Source organism: Periplaneta americana, chromosome 4, assembly GCF_040183065.1.
Source record: "Periplaneta americana isolate PAMFEO1 chromosome 4, P.americana_PAMFEO1_priV1, whole genome shotgun sequence".
NCBI lineage: Eukaryota > Metazoa > Arthropoda > Insecta > Blattodea > Blattidae > Periplaneta > Periplaneta americana.
The window spans coordinates 190,303,393-190,327,443 of record NC_091120.1 but is presented as its reverse complement, the minus strand read 5'-3'; the positions used below and the strand labels follow the sequence as shown (position 1 = coordinate 190,327,443).

Below are 24,051 nucleotides of genomic sequence, written 5' to 3'. Positions count from 1 at the left end.
CATTAACGGCTACTACCAGGTGTATAATTACTACATTTCGGAATGGTCGAGCATAAAAGAAACTTTATGAACGTTTTCGCTGTATGGCATCATCAGATATTCAAAAAGTTATGACGAAATATAAACATAAGTCCATTAAGTTGTACATAGTATATATGCATAACAATAGTTAAATAATTAATTATGAGTTATATGTAACGAAAATATTATATTGGGAAATGCTCAATTTGACTAATTTGTGTAATTTGTCGACTTGCCGAAAAGTGAAATATAAAAAATTTATAATTCTAGAATACGTTTCCTTGGTTTGAACACACGTTACGATATTTTGTGCAACAGGTTAAAATGTTTCTTTTTATTTTGATTATGTTTCTTATCGTAAAGTTACATAGAACTTCAAGTATTAATATGTCTGGAAAGCCCGAAGTATTCGAACTTAGATATCATAAGATTACAAAGTCTCCTGAGTCATACTCAGTTTATTTAAAAATGGATGATAAGATGATGAAATAGCTTAGCAACAGTAATAATAATAATAATAATAATAATAATAATAATAATAATAATAATAATAATAATAATCGTTCTTTTCCGTTTAACCTCCTCCAGTTGTAAGATTTATACATCAAACGTCTGTAGAGGAGGGGGCAATGCTACAGACCAACACACTATATCGATATATACGTGGGGCTCTCCTAGCCTGGAGTCAACAGGGAATGTGAACATAAAATAATTTAGTATTCTTGTTGTTTGAGCTTAACTTTAAATAATCTGGCATTGATTAGTACTGTACAGCGTACTATACAAGGAACAAATGAATGTGTACATAAATAAGTGAACAATAAAATTAAATGATAAGTATGTAAGTAAAAAATATATATATATTAAACACAGTAAATAAATTAAATAGCTTAAATACATTCAACAAGTTAAATAAATAAAATTATATAAATGAAAAAAAATATTTTTGTTATTTGGTCTTTTAACGACACTGTATCAACTACTGTATTAAGTAATATAGCGTCGATGGGATTGGTGATAGTGAGATGATATTTTACCGAGAAGAGATCAAGAATTCGCTATAGATTACCAGACATTCGCCTTAAGATTGGGGAAAACCTCGAAAAAAAAAACAACCAGATAATCAGCCCAAACGGGAATCGAACCCACGCCCGACCACAACTCCGGATCGGCAATCAAGCGCCTCAGCCTACTGAGCTATGTAGATGTCTAATAAAATAATTAAATAAATAAACGAATAAATAAATGATCAAATAAATAATTAAATAAATAATATGTAAATAAGTAAAGAAATAAATAAAAATGAATGAATAAATAAATAAATAAATAATGTATAAATAAGTAAATAAATAAATAATAGATAAATAAGTAAATAAATGTCAAATGTGCTGCATCTAACACTGAAGTCATTAGTAGGTAGGTAAATAAATACATAAATAAATAAATATGAATAGAAAATTAATAACTAATTAAAATGAATAAATAAACAAACGAATAAATAAATAATTAATTAAATAAATAATATGTAAATAAGTAAAAAAATAAATAAAAATGAATAAATAAATAAATAAATAAATAAATAAATAAATAAGTAGATAAATAAATACATACATAATTAAATATGCATAAAATTATTAAGTAATTACAAATGAATAAATAAACGAATAAATAATTAATTAAATAAATAATATGTAAATAAGTAAAGAAATAAATAAAAATGAATAGAAAATGAATGAATGATTGAATGAATAAGTAAATAAATAAGTAGATAAATAAATACATAAATAAATAAAAATTAATAGAAAATTAATAAGTAATTAAAAATGAATAAATTAACAAACGAATGAATAAATAATTAATTTAATAAATAATATGTAAATAAGTAAAGAAATAAATAAAAATGAATAGAACATGAATGATTGATTGAATGAATAAGTAAATAAATAAGTAGATAAATAAATATGAATAGTAAATTAATAAGTAATTAAAAATGAATAAATAAACAAACGAATAAAAATAATTAATTAAATAAATAATATGTAAATAAGTAAAGAAATAAATAAAAATGAATGAATGAATAAATAAATAAATAAATAAGTAGATAAATAAATACATAAATACATAAAAATTAATAGAAAATTAATAAGTAATTAAAATGAATAAATTAACAAACGAATGAATAAATAATTAATTAAATAAATAATATGTAAATAAGTAAAGAAATAAATAAAAATGAATAGAAAATTAATGAATGATTGAATGAATAAGTAAATAAATAAGTAGATAAATAAATAAATAAGTGAATAAATAAATAAATAAATAAATAAATAAACAAATAAATACGAGATGTTGTCAAATGTGCTGCATCTAACACTGAAGTCATTAGTAGAGAAGTAAGTAAATACATAAATAAACAAAAATGAATAGAAGATGAATAAATAAATAAAAATGAATAAAGAAATAAATAAATACATAAGTAAATAAATAATATGTATATAAGTAAATAAAGTCATAAGTAAATAAAAATGAATAAAAACGTGAATAAATAAATAATGAATGAATAAATAAATAAATAATATATTTATAAGTAAATAAATTATGCCTAATGTTCTGCATCTAACACTAAAGTTATTAGTTGATAAATAAATAAATAACATATAATATGAAGTTTTATATCGTATTCCAATGTGTGTTGGGTCTGATTGTGAATTATTAACTCAAACAAAAGCATTCAGATTTACTGCAAATGTTACCTTTAAAAAAAAAAAAAAAAAGCTTCATGATAGGCTATTATAATTTATAATGCCCTCTCGCTGCTAAAAGGCGACTAGCGGTGGTACGATGAACTACGAGAAAAAAAATGTGTAACCTGAGACTCCAGCGGTCATGTCGCGCCATCTGTGAACAGGTGCGGTGTACTATTACATTACCTTTCCAGCCAAGGTAGTGATAGGTGAGAGCATGACGTATGTCTCGGTATAAATCTGAAAAGTGGCGCTAGGTGGAATATGAGTGAACTACGAACTGCAACATGCAGTAACATGAGCCTGTCGGTAAGGTTTCACCCTACATTACCGTCCGGGTAAAGGTACAGTTCAATGACTTGCAGTATAAACTTGAAATTCCATGCATTTTTTTCAGTGTCTTGCTGAAACCATGTGGAAGGATATCTCAACATAAAAAAACATAAACATGACAACCTTGAACTCAAATTACAACCGAATGTTAGAAGCATACAGCCTGACGGATAAAGAAATCCCTGTGACGTAAAAGATATGCTAGTTACACGTACTTTGCCATTACAGGTTTAATGAGCTTCAAATACTGGGCATTCCAATTATCAGAGACTGGCAGTGTTCCTTTTCTGCTTTACGAAGAAAAAAGTGCAACCTCAACGCGTGGCTTAAGTGAAATTCCTTAAGCTGTAAATGTGTCGTATATCTAATATTTTTAAATGTTCGTGCATTGAAAAACTAGAATTAGGGCTAAATTTAGCAATTTTATACTCAGTACTCTTCCGAATTTAAAAATGAAACAACGGTTTACAATAGCTGATTAAGAAATGAAAAATGAAATATACATAAAAACAAATTGATTGTTTATGAATCGCTTTTCAAATATTTTGATAGTTCATTTGTTGGAAGTGTAGGAACATTCACTAAATCGTCGACATTTTGTAACTGAAATCCACAACATAAGGTTAGAAAACGTATTTTTCCTTACCCTGCATTCTCGCACAAATCCGAATCTATTATTTTCCATTTTTGGCTCAGTTTTCAATGATTCATTTGCATGCTTGCTTTTGGATACACACATAATCATTTGTACCATTATTTTTGTGTTTATGAAAATAAGTTCAGACCGTAGCCGAATATGGAAGACTACCGATACATAATAGTAATATACGTTACAAGAGCGATATGTTGACGTTTTCATGTTCGAGGAAAAGATTGAAAAAGCGAAACGTAGTTGAGCTTTTTTAATTTCCGAGAACATGAAAACAAACATACCGCTCGTGTATCATACATTATTTTGTGCGAAGATCTTTTATTACATACCTGAAAGACGAATTTCTAATTAGTTGCAATGAAATCTCCATCTTGGTTTCTGTTCAATGACGGCAACTTTAGAAAACAAAAATATCTATACTCCAGCAGGCCGTGATATACGTCTGTCTTTTTTTTTTCCCCCCAGTCTATAAATGCGAACTTAAAACAAACGGTAAGGTTATGTAATGATTTATTTTTCATTTTAATATTTTAACAATATTATTTATATAACATATTGCAGTAATAACATCGGCATCTGGAATCTTGTTGATTTTTTCACGGCTTCCTTAATGTTACTTGTATCAGGAATGCAATAAGTTTCGTGGAGTAGTAGACTTTACTTAATTTTTGCAGATATTTAAAAACAATAATTAACATTGCAATTTAGGTGAAATTGCAGTGGTAAGTTTCCAATTTATAATTATTACTATGTTAAACGTCTCTAAAAATAATATGTTAAAAGCCTAAAGCAGTAAAATGAATGTCGCGCTTAAGCGATAAGAAGAGGGAAATTGTTATGTGTGTTACGTTGGGAATACTGAATGTGGTATTTCACACTTACCGCGTATTGGTTCTGTGCGGAAAACAAGCATATACGCACGATCTCGCACAAAAATAAATGAACTGATTGAACTCACTGCCAACGATTGTACGAGTATTTCTGAACCATCAATTTCATCGACACTAAACGATACGGCAAAGCAGAAATTTCTGAAATGTTTCGAGCCTTGCTGTCGCGTAATGTCGGCCCAGAGTTACCTTAGCTTGCGGATGCTAATCTCATCGTGTCCAAGGTCTTTATTTTTCTTGTTAAATCGTGAAAACCGTAAGACCGGTCTTCATACATCATCTGTTTAGACAGTGGGCGGAGCAATGCGTGCTGAACGTTCGACGCTGGCAATTCCCAAAATTTACCTAACCAAACATTTGCACAGGTACCTACACTCTGTCCCAGGAATCTGTAGACTAGAAAGACGAAATAAGACCTCTGCCCAATTGGTATGTGGGAGGGCTAGGGCTTTATGGTTTATGGTTTGAATCTAATGGTTTCTTGCTTAATCAAGAAAAAACTATCAACAAAACTTTCTGTAGTAATGTCACGTGAGGTCTGAGATCTGCCGATAAATCCACGAGCGAAGCGAGTGGATTTATCTGTCGAGTCTCAGACCTCGAGTGACATTTATTAGGACTATTTCGTGAATAAAATAAAAATTTAAATAATATATCCCTAAAATTCGATCACAAAATGTTAATAATTGTATATTAACGAATACTTAACCTATTCAAACATTGTGAAGTTCAAATACTCGTAGATGAATATCGATTATTGCAATAAAGAAATTCGATGTTATTATTCAGTAATGCCAATTGCGAAAAGCGAAATACAGGTTTAACATTGTTAATTACATGTACTGCACTTTTCTCTTATTATTATAACAAATACATTTTCATTATATGCTGAAATCATAATTTTATTTAAGAGTAACAGTGGGGACAGCTATATACCAATGCTTATGTATTCACAGTGAGACATGTTGCTACACAGTGAAGCCATCTCTGTATAGATAGGCCTAATTAAAACACGAATTTTATTACGCCATACGAAAGGCAGTTTGATCAAAGACATTATTACTATGCAAGGTCTTTGAGTTTGATATGCGATGATGTTACATAAATTTGGACGTCTATTAATTGTTTAATTTCAATACAAATGTTATAGGCTACAATTTTATAGGTTACGTTAGGCCTACCTGTGGAAGCAGGACCAATGTCAGCTGTGCCTTGTTTCGACCGTTACTTACAATGAGTGCTACACGAAAGCATTTTTTATAGCTCGACAAACGCATTCTCGCTGTAGTGTGTAACGGAACTATAGCTGCATCTACACAGTTCAATATTCCAATCGCGTATGCGTGCAATTTGGGAAGAATAGAATCAAGTTTAAAAGGTACGTTCAATTAAGATGCATAAATATTTTGTGTCTACATGGTGCGCCGTTTTGAACGTGGTCTTCACTGCGTAAATATATTAATTAATATTAAATATCAATCTTGCATTCATTGCTTTAAAGTTGAAAGAAACGTTTAACCGTCTAGTTGCATCTTAATGTATTCATGTTCATCAATTTACGGGGAAACAGTTGGCGACAACGACTAAACAAAAGAACGACCATGCGATAAATTGATAGCGATAAATCTAGCTGCAGAAATTATCGCAAAGTCTGACTGTGATTGGTTGGAATTCAAAATTTCATTACACTTCATTGGTCGAAAATGAAATGACGTCATATAAACGAAATAGTCAGCCTAAATTATCTAATAAATATGGACAACAGATTCAACTACACAAAATTTCTAGGACTTTTTATAGACTCCAGTTTAACATGGGATAAGCATATCGAATACATATGCACAAAGCTATCAAGAGTTTTATATTTGTTAAAGAAATTAACGACTTGCGTTTCTCAAAATTATTTAAGATGTGCCTACTTTACTTTCTTTCAGTCGATAATCCGATATGCCCTAATTTTCTGGGGAAATGGAACCAAAATTGGAAGCGTCTTGATTTTACAAAAGAAAGCCATAATAATTTTATGTAAATCAAACTATCTGGAACATTGTCGGCCACTTTTCAGACAATCACGGATTTTAACAATCATAAATTTGTGTGTGTGTGTGTGTGTGTGTGTGTGTATATATATATATATATATATATATATATATATATATATATATATATATATATATATATATATATGATCTAGTACTTTACACTAGACAAAATATCTACAATTACTCATTAGGGGTCAATATACATGATCATGAAATTAGAAATAGTGAACAAATTAATATTCCATACTTTAGATTACACAAAAACAACACAAACTTTAAAATTATGGGGATGAAATTATATAATAAGCTCCCAAGTCAATATCATAAATTACCAATCAATAGCTTCAAAACTAGATTTTACAATTGGTTATTAAATAATCCTTTTTATTCTGTTGCTGAGTTTTTCAACACAGATTTGTATGAAATTGTATTTTAATAAATAAGTTTAATTGCAATTTAGTTAGTTTTCTTCAATTTAAAAGTTTCAAATTATTTCATGTTTTCATTGTATTATTTAAATTTTACTGTTTCTTTTACTAGTGTTTTTTAAAAATGTATTTATATGTTTTTCAATGTATTCTGACGAAGCCTAAAACTGTATGTCTAATGGCCAATAAATTGAATTGAATTGAATGGAAGCTCTAGGTGGAGGTGTTGGTTGAACGAGACTATAGTCTGGGTCAGCTTACTTCATACCCTAAGGGTGAAACCTAACAATTTTTCTCCCTATTACTATACATGCTAATGGACTGTGGTGATTTTCTAGTTTGTAGGTTGAATTTTCTTTTGCCAACTTCGTTTCGAATTTCGATACTGACAAATACTACAAATGGTAATGATTTTGTAACGGTTATGTTGGCAGCTGAGACAGGCTGGAGTTGCAGGGAATTAAAATTGTACTGGATTTCTGAGCTGGTTACTTGAACCTAGTGAAATTTGAATATACTGATAATTAATTAATATCAGTATTAATATTAATACATAAAAGCCGATTACTGGAAGCTAGTGAAATTTGAACATACTAATAATTAATTAATATCAGTATTAATATTAATACGTATGGGAAATGCCTGTGCTGTCAAAAAATCTGAAATTTAGAATTTACAAAACAGTTATATTACCGGTTGTTCTTTATGGTTGTGAAATTTGGACTCTCACTTTGAGAGAGGAACATAGGTTAAGGGTGTTTGAGAATAAGGTGCTTAGGAAAATATTTGGGGCTAAGCGGGATGAAGTTACAGGAGTATGGAGAAAGTTACACAACACAGAACTGCACGCATTGTATTCTTTACCTGACATAATTAGGAACATTAAATCCAGACGATTGAGATGGGCATGACATGTAGCACGTATGGGCAAATCCAGAAATGCATATAGAGTATTAGTTGGGAGGCCGAAGGGAAAAAGATCTTTGGGGAGGCTGAGGTGTAGATGGGAGGATAATTTTAAAATGGATTTTAGGGATATGATGGTAAAGACTGAATTAATCTTACTCAGGACAGGGACCGATGGCGGACTATGTGAGGGCGGCAATGAACCTCCGGGTTCCTTAAAAGCCATTTGTAAGTAAGTAAGTATTAATATTAATACGTAATAGTTATTTTATGTATTGCGTTGTGGTTACAATTCAAAACTATAATCAGGTAAGTGTAAATAAACATAACGTACTAGGATGTGATAATCCAGGTGGGTAATAAATATAAATAGCATTTCATATTTTAATGAATTTCTTTCGTGTTTAGATTTTTATTACAATAATGTCAAAAAGAGGAAAAAGAATGGCAGCGACTCCACCAAATCAGTGTAAAGCGTGCTGCGAGAATGGGGATAACTTCACCTACTGGCGTTCTGTTCTTTCAGATCTAACCGAAAGAAAATAATGAAGAAGGAATTATGCTCACGAAGACAGCAATTATAACTCGAATAGCAAAATTATTAGGAGTAAGTATTCTTAAGCATACATTTCATGGTTATATTCAGTTTTCGGAGTTAGTGCTAATAATTTTATGTGGTCAAAAAATACATTTTTAGGTTAGATCTCGTGAATCAACTGTTTAGTCAAACCAATGAATTTCATATTGCCAGACAAAATACCTAACATGTTGATCTCTTTCTCGTATAGTTTGCTTACGAAAATATGCTACAAATTACCGGTATTGAATTACTTAGAACAGTGGTCGTCAGCACTCGCTGAAATGTGCAAAGGGTAAGCGGTGCCATCCCGTGTGCACCGTCGTGCAGCAGGAAGAGGTAGAGAGCATACCCGCTAGCAGCTACGAATGCACCATGGTGCACTGTGTTCTCCGCGGGTAAGAGACTTTCAGCCTAATTTTCTAATTAACCATGCTCTTAATTACAAAACACATAATACGTTTTTTTAAATTAATTTTGATGTATTGCGTTGTCCCCTTCCATCTGCAGAGTTATTTAGTTTCCATTCTGTATATGGAATGGCAGCAAATAACAGTAATACACTTCTTTTCCTGTTTGAGAACTCACGTTGAAATATTCGAGTTTATCTCTGAAAATTCGATGGGCTTTCCAATCTGTACCCATGATGCAACGTCATGAGAAACAACATAAAAACTGCTATGTCTGATGATGCTGATTCGACAGAATCTGAAGAATAAAATTGCTTAATTCGTTTTCATGCATTTGACCCCATTCTCGAATATTCTATTATCCTTATCGAAATTAGACGGGGTTTTCCCAATCTGTAAGAGTGGTGCAACATGGTACTAACAGACATGATTAATTACAAGGGAGAAAACTGACAATCTGTGTGATGTAATGCGAGGAACATGATGCAAATACTACGGACACAAAGTAAGCTATCTGACCCATGCTGAAGAGGTCATGAAATTTACCGTGGGACTAACAGGCTTGATGTGTGATCCAGGAAGTCGTTGGAAAGTGTCTTCCTGATAACTCGTTCTTAATGTACACTACTGTAAACTGACCCTGAACTGTTTCTGATTACTTTCGGAGGTACAACATCAAGAAAAACAGCGGGAATTCTCCGAGAAAGACTAGCAAGAAACGGCTCCTTGTTTTGCCAACACGAAAAAAAATGCCAACAGTTAGGAAAATTGAAAGTAATGGATATAAGATATTAATATTCTCTCCCCTCCCCTGCCAACGCTGTTTTCACGCACAACATGGAACTCATTCGAGTCGCATTTGTTACACTTATAATTTTCGACTGTTTCTTTCATACAAAGTGTATTTCTTACTTTGTCATATTTTCCTGTCTTACTTTGTCAATTCCTATGTTTGTCATTTTTCTATCTTAATTTGTTACTTCATCACTTCTTCCTATCTTACTTTATCACTTCTTTCTATCGTACCTTGTCGCTTCTTCCTGTCTTACTTTGTCACTTCCTACCTTTGTCATTCTTCTATCTTAATTGTTACTTTATCACTTCTTCCTGTCCTACTTTATCATTTCTTCCTGTCTTGCTTTGTCACTCCCTATCTTTGACATTCTTCTATTTTAGTTTGTTACTTTATCACTTCTTCCTGTCTTACTTTGTCACTCCCTATCTTTGACATTCTTCTATTTTAATTTCTTACTTTATCACTTCTTCCTGTCTTACTTTGTCACTTCCTATCTTTATCATTCTTCTATTTTAATTTCTTACTTTATCACTTCTTCCTGTCTTACTTTGTCACTTCCTATCTTTGTCATTCTTCTATTTTAATTTGTTACTTTATCACTTCTTCCTGTCTTACTTTGTCACTTCCTATCTTTGTCATTCTTCTATTTTAATTTGTTACTTTATCACTTCTTCCTGTCTTACTTTGTCACTTCCTATCTTTGTCATTCTTCTATTTTAATTTGTTACTTTATCACTTCTTCCTGTCTTACTTTGTCACTTCCTATCTTTGTCATTCTTCTATTTTAATTTATTACTTTATCACTTCTTCCTGTCTTACTTTGTCACTTCCTATCTTTGTCATTCTTCTATTTTAATTTATTACTTTATCACTTCTTCCTGTCTTACTTTGTCACTTCCTATCTTTGTCATTCTTCTATTTTCATTTGTTACTTTATCACTTCTTCCTGTCTTACTTTGTCACTTCCTATCTTTGTCATTCTTCTATTTTAATTTATTACTTTATCACTTCTTCCTGTCTTACTTTGTCACTTCCTATCTTTGTCATTCTTCTATTTTCATTTGTTACTTTATCACTTCTTCCTGTCTTACTTTGTCACTTCCTATCTTTGTCATTCTTCTATTTTAATTTATTACTTTATCACTTCTTCCTGTCTTATCTTGTCACTTTTTCCTGTCTTGCTTTATCACTTCCTACCTTTACCATTCTTCTATCTTAATTTGTTACTTTGTCATCTCTTCTCGTCTTACTTTATCACTTGTTCTTGTTTTATGTTGTCACTTCCTATCTTTATAATTTTTCGATGTTAATTTGTTACTTCGTCACTGCTTCCTGTCTTAATTTGCTACTTTCTCCTGTTTTATTTTATCACTTCCTATTTCTATCACTTTTCTGTCTCAGTCTGTCATTTTTTCTGCTTTACCTTGTCACTACTTCTATCTTTCCTGCCACTTCTGTCTTACTTCGTCACTTCTTCCTGTCTTACTTGGTCACTTCTTGTTTTACTTTGTCTCTTTCTCATGACTTATTTTTCACTTCCAATTTTTCTCACTTTTCCTGTCTTACTTTGTCACTTCTAGCTGTAGGCCTATGCCTTTGTCACTTCTTCCTGACTTCTTTTGTCACTTCATATCCTTGTCATTTATTCTGTCTTACACTGTCACTTCTTCCTGTCTTACGCTGTCTCTTCTTTCTATTTGAATTGTGACGAGTGACCTCTTCATTTGTTCATTTATTTCTTTGACTCTCACTTCTTTCCTCCTATTATCACTTTCTCATTTCTTCTCTTTTTCTTTTTTCCTTTCGTTCCCTTGTCACTTCCTCATTTATTTATCTCTTTATTATTTTGTAATTTTCTCACAGTTTTCTTCGTCGCTTTCTTTTTTCTTTCTTTTTTTTTTGCCTTTCATCCTATAATCTGTCACTTTCTTATTCCATTCATTCTCCATCCGTTTCGGCATTTTGTTTATTCATTTTTCCTTTCTTCCTTTCTTCCTTCCTTCCTTTCTTCCTTCCTTTCTTTCTTTCTTTCTTCCTTCCTTCCTTCCTTTCTTCCTTCCTTTCTTCCTTCCTTTCTTCCTTCCTTTCTTCCTTCCTTTCTTCCTTCCTTTCTTCCTTCCTTCCTTTCTTCCTTTCTTCCTTCCTTCCTTTCTTCCTTCCTTCCTTTCTTTCTTTCTTCCTTCCTTTCTTTCTTTCTTTCTTCCTTTCTTTCCCCACTTGCCGTTTCATATTTCTACCTTTCCTCACTTTTAAAAACTCTCTTTTTACTTTCTTTGTAATTTCTTACTGTTTCTTATTACTATTATTTTTCTCTATATAAATTACTGTTCACACCTGTGGAGTAACGGCTAGCGCGTCTGGCCGCGAAACCAGGTGGCCCGGGTTCGATTCCCGGTTGGGGAAAGTTACCTGGTTGAGGTTTTTTCCGGGGTTTTCCCTCAACCCAATATGAGTAAATGCTAGGTAACTTTCGGTGTTGGACCCTGGACTCATTTCACCGGCATTATCACCATCTCATTCAGACGCTAAATAACCTGGATGTTGATAAAACGTCGTAAAATAACCTACTAAAAATTACTTATTTTCTGCCTTGTTTCTTTACCTTTCTTTTTCTGTTTAAATCATCTTTCCTTTGTATCATTTTTAATATATTTTTTGTGTTTAATTTCTTTCTTTCTCAGCATGGCTCTCACAGGATTTTTTCTCGTTGCCAAACTTTCAGAACGGCCCCGAGGTTCACTCAGCCTCCTATAAAATTGAGTACCGGGTCTTTCCCGGAGGTAAAAGGCGGTCAGAGCGTGGTGCCGACCGCATCACCTAATTCTAGTGCCGAGGCCATGAAAAGCATAGGGGTCTACCTCCATGCCCACCAAGTGCCTTCATGGCATGTTACGGGGATACCTTTACCTTTTTTTTACCTTTACATTTTATCTAGCTCATTTTTTTTTCTTTTCTATTCCTTACTCTCTTCTCCTGTCCTCTACAATAATAGATCTCTAGTTTCTCGCTCCTCAGCGTGGGTGTCTTCCACTATTTACGTCACATGCAGCAGTAAACACTCGTTTGATGTGGAGTTCCTTCCTCCTGACCGGCCCCCTGACGTCATAGCGACGTGCTCCCCATTGTCTGGTTTTCGTCCACGCGGTAATCCTCTCCCACGTGATCACGTCAGAGAATCCCCGCCACGCGTGTTTGTTTATGTGGACTCATCAAAACAGTTGAATGACTGAACGCGGCTGCTTCTTGGAAAAGCTGTGAAAATAAATCCCACGTAGCAGACTAGCTACCGTCATAACATGAAAAGGCCGTTCTAAAGTTTTGCATCGTCCTCTAACGTCCTGCAGTGTATACATTCCACTGCATGAATTCAATAACATTAATTGTTTTCGCTAATATGTTTTCGCGGGATATCAGCCGAGTTAAGATTTTGGAATGCTCCAAGCTTTCGACTGCTATCTCTGCAGCCATCTTCAGGGAAAGCTTGGAGCATTCCAAAATCTTAACTCGGCTGATATCCCGCGAAAACATATTAGCGAACCAACGCCGAGAAAGCCTCAAATCATACATTAATTGTTTTATATTATATTAGGCTATAAGCAAAGTTATTAAGTGAAACTTCTTTAGGCAGTAATGAAAAATACAAAGTAAAGTTTGATGTTTCCGTTTTTGACTCACTCCAGTTTCCAGTCACTCATCCGAGTGCACCTCAACACATGTATGGACTTCGGTCCTGCGTTCATAGACATCTATGACGTAGTGCAGAGGGCGGCCACCAGAGGGAACCCAAGAGATGGAGCTTAATCAGAGACGATTCTAACCGGCGTCGGGGTTGTATCCGGCGTGGCTTAGTTGATAAAGCATCAGCACGTAGAGCTGAAAACCCGGGTTCAAATCCCGGCGCCGGAGAGAATTTTTCTCCGTTCCATCACTCTTTCATCATATGATGACGCAGAATATCTGCATGGAAATATCATATGTACTTCGGTACATCAAAATATATATGATATGCGTAATAAATCACTTCGTGATTTAAGACGGCGCCTATACCGTCGGATCCCGGCCAACCAGTCACTCATCCGAGTGCACCTCAACACATGTATGGACTTCGGTCCTGCGTTCATAGACATCTATGACGTAGTGCAGAGGGCGGCCACCAGAGGGAACCCAAGAGATGGAGCTTAATCTGAGACGATTCTAACCGGCGTCGGGGTTGTATCCGGCGTGGCTTAGTGGATAAAGCATCAGCACGTAGAGCTGAAAACCCGGGTTCAAATCCCGGCGCCGGAGAGAATTTTTCTCCGTTCCATCACTCTTTCATCAAAGTTATTTTTGCTAATACATCTCATCACACGTGAACGTTTTCGCCCCTTGTTATGGGTATCATCAGACAACTGTGTAAATATATATATATATATATATATATATATATATATATATATATATATATATATATAGTGAATAAGTCAATATTACATATTGCAAAAGATTAACCAAATTTTACAAACTTTAAAATTTAAAAAGCTTTCGAATTGAAAAGTAAAGATAATTAATTAACAAAATTACATATAAAAATAACTTTGTTGACATTTTAATAAATAAGTTAAAGACGAAAATATCAAACTTTACTTTGTATTTTTCATTATTACATGACTTATTGGAATACATACAAAAATGAATTCAAAATTCAAATTCTTTAGGCAGATTACGTGTCGAAGAGCTGCGAAGGGTACACAAAGAAAACAAGAAGAATAGAAGTAGAATAAGGAGTATACAAAGAGAATAAGAGGAATACAAGGAAATCAAATGGAATATACGGAGAACAGGAGTATACAAAGGAAACAAGAGGAATACAAGGAAATCAAATGGAATATACGGAGAACAGGAGTATACAAAGGAAACAAGAGGAATACAAAGAAATCAAATGGAATATACGGAGAACAGGAGTATACAAAGGAAACAAGAGGAATACAAAGAAATCAAATGGAATATACGGAGAACAGGAGTATACAAAGGAAACAAGAGGAATACAAGGAAATCAAATGGAATATACGGAGAACAGGAGTATACAAAGGAAACAAGAGGAATACAAGGAAATCAAATGGAATATACGGAGAACAGGAGTATACAAAGGAAACAAGAGGAATACAAGGAAATCAAATGGAATATACGGAGAACAGGAGTATACAAAGGAAACAAGAGGAATACAAAGAAATCAAATGGAATATACGGAGAACAGGAGTATACAAAGGAAACAAGAGGAATACAAGGAAATCAAATGAAATATACGGAGAACAGGAGTATACAAAGGAAACAAGAGGAATACAAGGAAATCAAATGGAATATACGGAGAACAGGAGTATACAAAGGAAACAAGAGGAATACAAGGAAATCAAATGGAATATACGGAGAACAGGAGTATACAAAGGAAACAAGAGGAATACAAGGAAATCAAATGGAATATACGGAGAACAGGAGTATACAAAGGAAACAAGAGGAATACAAGGAAATCAAATGGAATATACGGAGAACAGGAGTATACAAAGGAAACAAGAGGAATACAAGGAAATCAAATGGAATATACGGAGAACAGGAGTATACAAAGGAAACAAGAGGAATACAAGGAAATCAAATGGAATATACGGAGAACAGGAGTATACACAGGAAACAAGAGGAATACAAGGAAATCAAATGGAATATACGGAGAACAGGAGTATACAAAGGAAACAAGAGGAATACAAGGAAATCAAATGGAATATACGGAGAACAGGAGTATACACAGGAAACAAGAGGAATACAAGGAAATCAAATGGAATATACGGAGAACAGAGTATACAAAGGAAACAAGAGGAATACAAGGAGATCAAGGGATTTGCATTTTTTGTGATGGTCAATTCCAAAATCAACACTCCTTATCTAGTCGGATGAAAGTCGTAATTTTATGTCAAAACTGCACCTTAATATTGCTTACGATTATACCATGATCAGCTATTGTGATCATACTCTTCAAATTCAGTGAGTATTGTATCTGTGTGGGCCCATCTCGCATGAGAACTGTGAAGCATCTGGCAAGTAACGCAGCCGTCAGCTGTGAGAGGGAGATGCAGTGATTCTCCTCGGCTCGGAGCCCCCCGGATCAGTCGTGACGCGCACCCGCATTCAGCCGTGGAAAGGGCAGCGGGATCCTACAGCATCTGCCGCATGATGCCCCCTCCGGTGTGCGAATCGTGAACCCTGCCCAGCCGGCACAAACTCTGACATTTCTACCGCTACAGCCTTACCTGGCCATTGTTCCCTCTGTTGGCAAACCAAATCCTGAGAAACTTCTGCTGTCTCGAGGGATACTCTCTTAATCTGGGTGGCGCGCCAGGCACCATGTTTACTAATAAGGGGCGGATGTTGACGACCTAAAAATATCTGACGAATGACTAACGAAATGCCCTTGTATTTACATAAAATATGCCCTAAAGGTTAAAAAAACTAACTTTAAAAGTTAATAAATTAAAGGGAGGGGACTATATATGAACAAATAATAAATACAAAAGAGCACAAATCAAAATTACTCTCTTGTTAATAAATAAAATTTATTCTCTTGTTCCTGGAAGCAAAAATTGCTACCTTGTTTCTAAAAATAAAAATTAGTCTGTTTCTAAAAATAAAAATTAGTCTCTTGTTTCTAGATGTAAAAATTACTCTCTTGTTAATAAATAAAACTGAGTCTCTTGTTCCTGGAAATGAAAATTATTATCTTGTTTCTAAAAATAAAAATTAGTCTCTTGTTTCTACACGTAAAAATTACTCTCTTGTTAATAAATAAAACTTTGTCTCTTGTTCCTGGAAATGAAAATTACTATCTTGTTTCTAAAAATAAAAATTACTGTGTTTCTAGAAATCAAAATAATTCTCTTTTTCTAGAAATAAAGATGACTCTCTTGTTAATAAATAAAACTTAGCCTAGTCTCTTGTTCCTGGAAATGAAAATTACTATCTTGTTTCTAAAAATAAAAATTAGTCTCTTGTTTCTAGACGTAAAACTTATTCTCTTCTTTCTAAATAAAAATTACTCTCTCGCTTCTAAATATAAAAGTTCCTATGTTGTTTTAAAAAAATTACTCTTTTATTTCTAAAAATAAAAATTACTCTCTTAGTTCTAAAAATAAAAATCACTTTCTTGTTTCTAGAATTCAAAATTACTTTCTTGTTCCTAGAAATAAAAATAACTCTCTTGTTACTAGAAATAAAAATTACTTTCTTATTTCTAGAATTCAAAATTACTTTCCTGTTTCTAGAAATAAAAATTACTCTCTTGTTACTAGAAATAAAAATTACTCTATTGTTTCTAGAAATCAAAAATACTCCCTTGCTTCTAAAGACAAAAATTATTCTCTTGCTTCTTGAAATAAAAATTAATCTCCTAATTATTTAAAAAATCAAAATTACTCTCTTGTTTCTAGAAATAAAAATTAATCTTCTAATTATTTAAAAAATCAAAATTACTCTCTTGTTTCTAGAAATCAAAATTATTCTCTTGTTTCTAAATATAAAAATTATTCTCTTGTTTCTTGAAATAAAAATTAATCTCCTAATTATTTAAAAAATCAAAATTACTCTCTTGTTCCTAGAAATCAAAATTACTCTCTTGTTTCTAGAAATCAAAATTATTTGTTGTTTCTAAAAGTAAAAATTACTCTCTTGTTCCTAGAAATAAATTCTTTATTTTATATTTCTGTTTTATTTAAAATATATTTGACTTATTCATTCTTGTTTGATGTATATAATAGATCTTTTAAAAGTATTTTTATTTATATTATATTTAATGTGTATTTTTGTAGTTTCTTGATTGTAATAATTAAGAAATTTAATTTCAAAACTATTAGCTCTAATGACACCAAATTTTGTAAAGATGATGGTATTGTACGCGTGTATAAGTATTTTAAAATTAACAAAATTTGGATGAAAATTGTGGAAATTTTAAAACTCACATAAGTTTCCCCTTAAGAAAGATCAGAGACAAACTCTGGCTTGCCCTATAGTAATATATACCTAGTTAACCTTACTTCTTAGCTTCAATAAACTGCTTTAATTTCTTATGCTCTATTCAATTCAACAACATCATCAGATTTTATTCCATAAGAAGATTTTTCAGCTGTGTTTACATCAAGTACACAACCAGGATTTTACTTGTGAGGGGGTATGAGCTACTGACCCGACAGGCTGTGTTTGCAGAGTGGCTTGGAAAGTAAATTACTTCACAAGAAATTACAGCCAATTTGTTTGGCGATGACATAAGCAAGAAAGAAGATCCGTGACTGAACACTGTTCAGGTGGTTTATGGCTTGAAATCATCCCAGCATATGGCTTTGCGGCTATAAATTCCGTCCTTCATTCCTTTTTTTGTGTCGATGTAGTTCCAGTGTTTACGATCTTCGCCAAAGTTACTGCTTGATCTGACGATAACTGAAACTATGTTTAGGCTTACACGGCTTACTTCGAGTCTCGTAGTAAAACTATTGGATACAAGTCGTCGCTCAGTTGTTTGGATTAGTCTGGCGTAACGAGCACAAGAGAGTAGGTGAATTCTCTGATTTTACTCTAATGATGGAACCTGTATGTACTTTCGAAACGTTGGAAATGTTAACTTCCAGGACACGGTGGAGTGCCCAAAAGCCAAATTCCTATTTTAATATAGTATACCTATAATTTGTTATGACAAGGACTGTTATATGTATGTTTAATGGATAATGAAGCTATTATTATTATTATTGTTGTTATTATTATTATTATTATTATTATTATTATTATTATTATTATTATTATTATTATTGGGAATTTTATGAGGATATTGTATGCAAATAAGTAAGTAAATAAATAAATAAATAAATAAATAAATAAATAAATAAATAAATGTCACTATTTTTAAATAACTAACTAAATAAATAAACACATAAATAAACTAAAAAAACTAAATAAATACATAAATGAGTAAATAAGTAAATAAAAAAATAAATAAGTAAATAAGTCACTATTTTAAGTAACTAACTAAATAAATAAACAAATATATAAAGTAAAAAGTAAATAAATACATAAATGAGTAAATAAAAAAACAAATAAATAAAGTAAAAAGTAAATAAATACATGAATGAGTAAATAAGTAAATAAATAAATAAGTTACTATTTTTAAGTAACTAAGTATATAAATAAATAAATGTCACTATTTTTGAGTAAATAAGTAAATAAATACATGAATAAATAAATAAATAGATAAATAAATAAATAAATAAATAAATAAATGTCACTATTTTTAAGTAACTAAGTAAATAAATAAACAAATAAATAAAGTAAAAAATAAATAAATACGTAAATAAATAAATAAATATATATGTATAAATAAGTCACTATTTTTAAATAACTAAGTAAATAAATAAACACATAAATAAAGTAAAAAAACTAAATAAATACATAAATGAGTAAATAAGTAAATAAAAAAATAAATAAGTAAATAAGTCACTATTTTAAGTAACTAACTAAATAAATAAACAAATATATAAAGTAAAAAGTAAATAAATACATAAATGAGTAAATAAAAAAACAAATAAATAAAGTAAAAAGTAAATAAATACATGAATGAGTAAATAAGTAAATAAATAAATAAGTTACTATTTTTAAGTAACTAAGTATATAAAGAAATAAATTGCACTATTTTTGAGTAAATAAGTAAATAAATACATGAATAAATAAATAAATAGATAAATAAATAAATAAATAAATGTCACTATTTTTAAGTAACTAAGTAAATAAATAAACAAATAAATAAAGTAAAAAGTAAATAAATACGTAAATAAATAAATAAATATATATATATATGTATAAATAAGTCACTATTTTTAAATAACTAAGTAAATAAATAAACACATAAATAAAGTAATAAACTAAATAAATACATAAATGAGTAAATAAGTAAATAAAAAAATAAATAAGTAAATAAGTCACTATTTTAAGTAACTAACTAAATAAATAAACAAATATATAAAGTAAAAAGTAAATAAATACATAAATGAGTAAATAAAAAAACAAATAAATAAAGTAAAAAGTAAATAAATACATGAATGAGTAAATAAGTAAATAAATAAATAAGTTACTATTTTTAAGTAACTAAATATATAAATAAATAAATTGCACTATTTTTGAGTAAATAAGTAAATAAATACATGAATAAATAAATAAATAAATAAATAAATAAATAAATGTCACTATTTTTAAGTAACTAAGTAAATAAATAAACAAATAAATAAAGTAAAAAGTAAATAAATACGTCAATAAATACGTAAATAAATAAATAAATAAATAATAAATAAATAAATAATAAATAAATAAATAAATAAATAAGTCACTATTTTTAAATAACTAAGTAAATAAATAAACACATAAATAAAGTAAAAAAGTAAATAAATACATTAATGAGTAAATAAGTAAATAAGTCACTATTTTAAGTAACTAAGTAAATAAATAAACAAATATATAAAGTAAAAAGTAAATAAATACATAAATGAGTAAATAAATAAACAAATAAATAAAGTAAAAAGTAAATAAATACATAAATGAGTAAATAAGTAAGTAAATAAATAAATAAGTAAATAAGTAACTATTTTTAAGTAACTAAGTACATAAATAAATAAATGTCACTATTTTTGAGTAAATAAGTAAATAAATAAATAAATAAACTCATAAATAAAGTAAAAAAGTAAATAAATACATAAATGAGTAAATAAATAATTAAATAAGTAAATAAATAAGTCACTATTTTTAAGTAACTGAGTAAATAAATAAACAAGTAAATAAAGTAAAAAGTAAACAAATAAATAAAATAAATGCAAATATATTTCTGAAATGACCAGCTTCATGGTCTTCATTTAATTAATGTATTAATCAGGTTACTGTAATTATATTATAAAATTGTAAATTAAACTGTGATTTCAGCAGATAATGAAAATGTATTTATGTTATAATAATAAGAGAAAAGTGCAGTACATGTAATTAACTTTGTTAAACCTGTATTTCGCTTTTCGCAATTGGCATTACTGAATAATGAAATCGAATTTCTTTATTTCAGTAATCGATATTAATCTATTTCAACTTCACAATGTCTAAATAGGTTAAGGTGATCGAATTTTAGGGAGATATTATTTACATTTTTATTTTATACACGAAATAGTCCTAACAAATGTCATTACTACAGATAACACTTCATTGACTGTCTGAATTTCAACGGATTCTTATACTCTATTACTGAGTAGGTAGTTGAGAGAAACAGTCACAAATATAATCAGTACAGAAATCAGCACATCCAACATACGAAGCACCGAAGGACATGCAATCGGGATTTTAAATTCTTATAAATATTATCAGGTTCCCTGAGTTCGTCTCCCCGCCACGCCGCTTAGAATCTAAGCCTTAAAAGTACAAAAATAACAACTCACCACCTGTCTCATTTAAGTTGGTGGGAAGTTCACCGAAATCGTCCGTCTCTCCGGACATGGCTGAAACAAAAGAGACACCGTCATTAGAGCTGTGATATTGCAACCGAGTGATATCGTGTAAGAAAATATCGAATGTAGACCACTTTAAAAGTAGGTAATACAAAATTATGTAATTATAAAATACATAAAAGTCAGCATTCAAACTATTCTAAGATTATACAAAGTAATGACTAGGAACCGGATTTTTAGGTTTTTAAAAATACCATTTTAGGGTTTTGGAACAGGTAAAATAGGTTTTTTTAAGTTAAAAATGTATCCCTACAGTCATTCTTAAAAAATATATACATTTATTAAGACAACATGGACCACGAAATTGACCTTTTCAAGAACCAAAGTATTTATCAAAATTTGTAAGATTCGAAATTTTTGTTCCTTGCCCTTTCACATTATTTGTAGATTGAATAAATTATTGTAACATTTAACATTTTATATAATATAATTTACCTTGATATAACTACATAAATTTCAATTTTCAATAGATTAAAGGTATAGCACACACATAACTTCTGAATTAAATTCGTTCAAATTTGATCAAGAATTATTTTAAAAAGTAACAAAGAAACAAAACAACATTATTTATTGGTATTGTTCCTGGTTGCAATATATGACCAAATACTTTTCAAGATTCTCGATTGAGAAGTTTTTTCCATTGTCTCTCAAAATACCTTTGAAGGACGGAATGGTTGTTTTGACAGTACATGACGTCATAGGTGCAAATTTCATCGCTGCCACTGCAGCAGGTAACTGACAATTGAAGCTTTCCCCCTGGAGAATGGAGCACACATTTTTCATTTTTTGAAACCCTGGATTCCTCTGCAATACTTTCTTCAGTTTTAATGTACGGTTTCACCCACGGATCTTTTGCATGTATTTATTCACACTGCAAATGGGTATATACCCGGTGGCAGTGGTAACTAATTACACTCAATAATGACAATTAATAATAGACACAACTAATAAAAACATTAATAATAATTAATGATAATAATAATAATAATAATAATAATAATAATAATAATAATAATGAGCATCCTAAATTAAATGAAGCACGATCACTTAAAATAACATTTAAAGTAAATCTAATTTGTATCTTAACCCTAAGTTCGAACTAAGACCCACGAGTGTGACAGGTTCATACCTGCACAAGTACCTTTCGGCACTACACTTATTTCGCTGTCAACTCACTCACTGCACTGATTCTACCTGATTTCACTATCACTTAAAAACCATTTCACTGTTGAAATACTTTGCACAGCCACTATGAACTATAGAACTTCACTGACACCAACACACTTCACTTACACAATAGACTTTACTGACACTACACACTTCCTCCCTGATACAACACTGCAAGTAACAAAATATCAATTACACCCTTTAAATAGTGTGCATAATATACTACGTCTATTAGTAAAGTCCTTAAGCCTATTTTTTTAGAAGCATCAATGACACCAATTGCATCTTTCAGTTGTAGCGACGAAGATTCCAAATACTCAATATATTTTGGAAAGTCACTGGAAAAGTGCCCTCAGGAAAGCAAGGGAACCATAGATGGGTCACTGCTAAGTACAGATTTTGCCTGATTGAGGCAGCCTCCACTACGTCGAGAATGTTCTTTCCTCTCTCTCTCTCTCTCTCTCTCTCTCTCTCTCTCTCGAAATGTATTGATATTTCTCTCAAAATGAAAAAACGAAATCAATATATAACGCACTAAATAGAGGATAATGCTTATCAACAATTATTTAGGTTCTTTCAGGTTCAACAGAATTCACATATACGACCCCTACGATCATGATTCGGAGTAGTATTGCGAAAAAAATAGGCAAAAACCTACAAATCCGGTCCCTAGTTATGACAGTTCCCACACTGCTCTATGGCGTTGAATGCTGGAATCATAACCAAGCTAAAAAAAAAAAAAAAAAAAGCTAGTGTTGAAATGCAATTTTTAATATCAATAGCAGTGAATAAAACAGCAGACCATATTAAGAATGAGGAAATCAGAAACTAACTAAAGAATCTTCAACATGTTTCACAAGATATTCGAATATCAGGGGAATTGGTTGAGATAGATTTGGAAGTAAATCCCGAAAAGACTAAGCATATGATTATGTCTCGTGACGAGAATATTGTACGAAATGGAAATATAAAAATTGGAAATTTATCTTTTGAAGAGGTGGAGAAGTTCAAATATCTGGGAGCAACAGTAACAAATATAAATGATACTCGGGAGGAAATTAAACACAGAATAAATATAGGAAATGCATGTTTTTATTCAGTTAAGAAGCTTTTATCATCCAGTCTGCTGTCGAAAAATCTCAAAGTTAGAATTTATAAAACAGTTCTATTACCGGTTGTTCTGTATGGTTGTGAAACTTGGACTCTCACTTTGAGAGAGGAACAGAGATTAAGGGTGTTTGAGAATGAGGTGCTTAGGAAAATATTTGTGGCTAAGAGGGATGAAGTTACAGGAGAATGGAGAAAGTTACACAACACAGAACTGCACGCATTGTATTCTTCACCTGACATAATTAGGAACATTAAATCCAGACGTTTGAGATGGGCAGGGCATGTAGCACGTATGGGCGAATCCAGAAATGCATGTAGAGTGTTAGTTGTGAGGCCGGAGGGAAAAAGACATTTGGGGAGGCCGAGACGTAGATGGGAAGATAATATTAAAATGGATTTGAGGGAGTTGGAATATAATGATAGAGAATGGAT

At 31.1% G+C, this 24,051-nt stretch overlaps 1 protein-coding gene across 1 annotated transcript in view; it reads right to left on the bottom strand.

The window, feature by feature from the left end:
- The window catches only part of LOC138698540 (uncharacterized), a 791,920-nt gene that overhangs the window by 432,965 nt on the left and 334,904 nt on the right, over window positions 1-24,051 (bottom strand). The window contains exon 3 of the mRNA XM_069824545.1: window positions 21,274-21,333. Within this exon, the coding sequence (XP_069680646.1) occupies window positions 21,274-21,333 (60 nt within the window). The remainder of the gene's footprint in view (window positions 1-21,273; window positions 21,334-24,051) is intronic.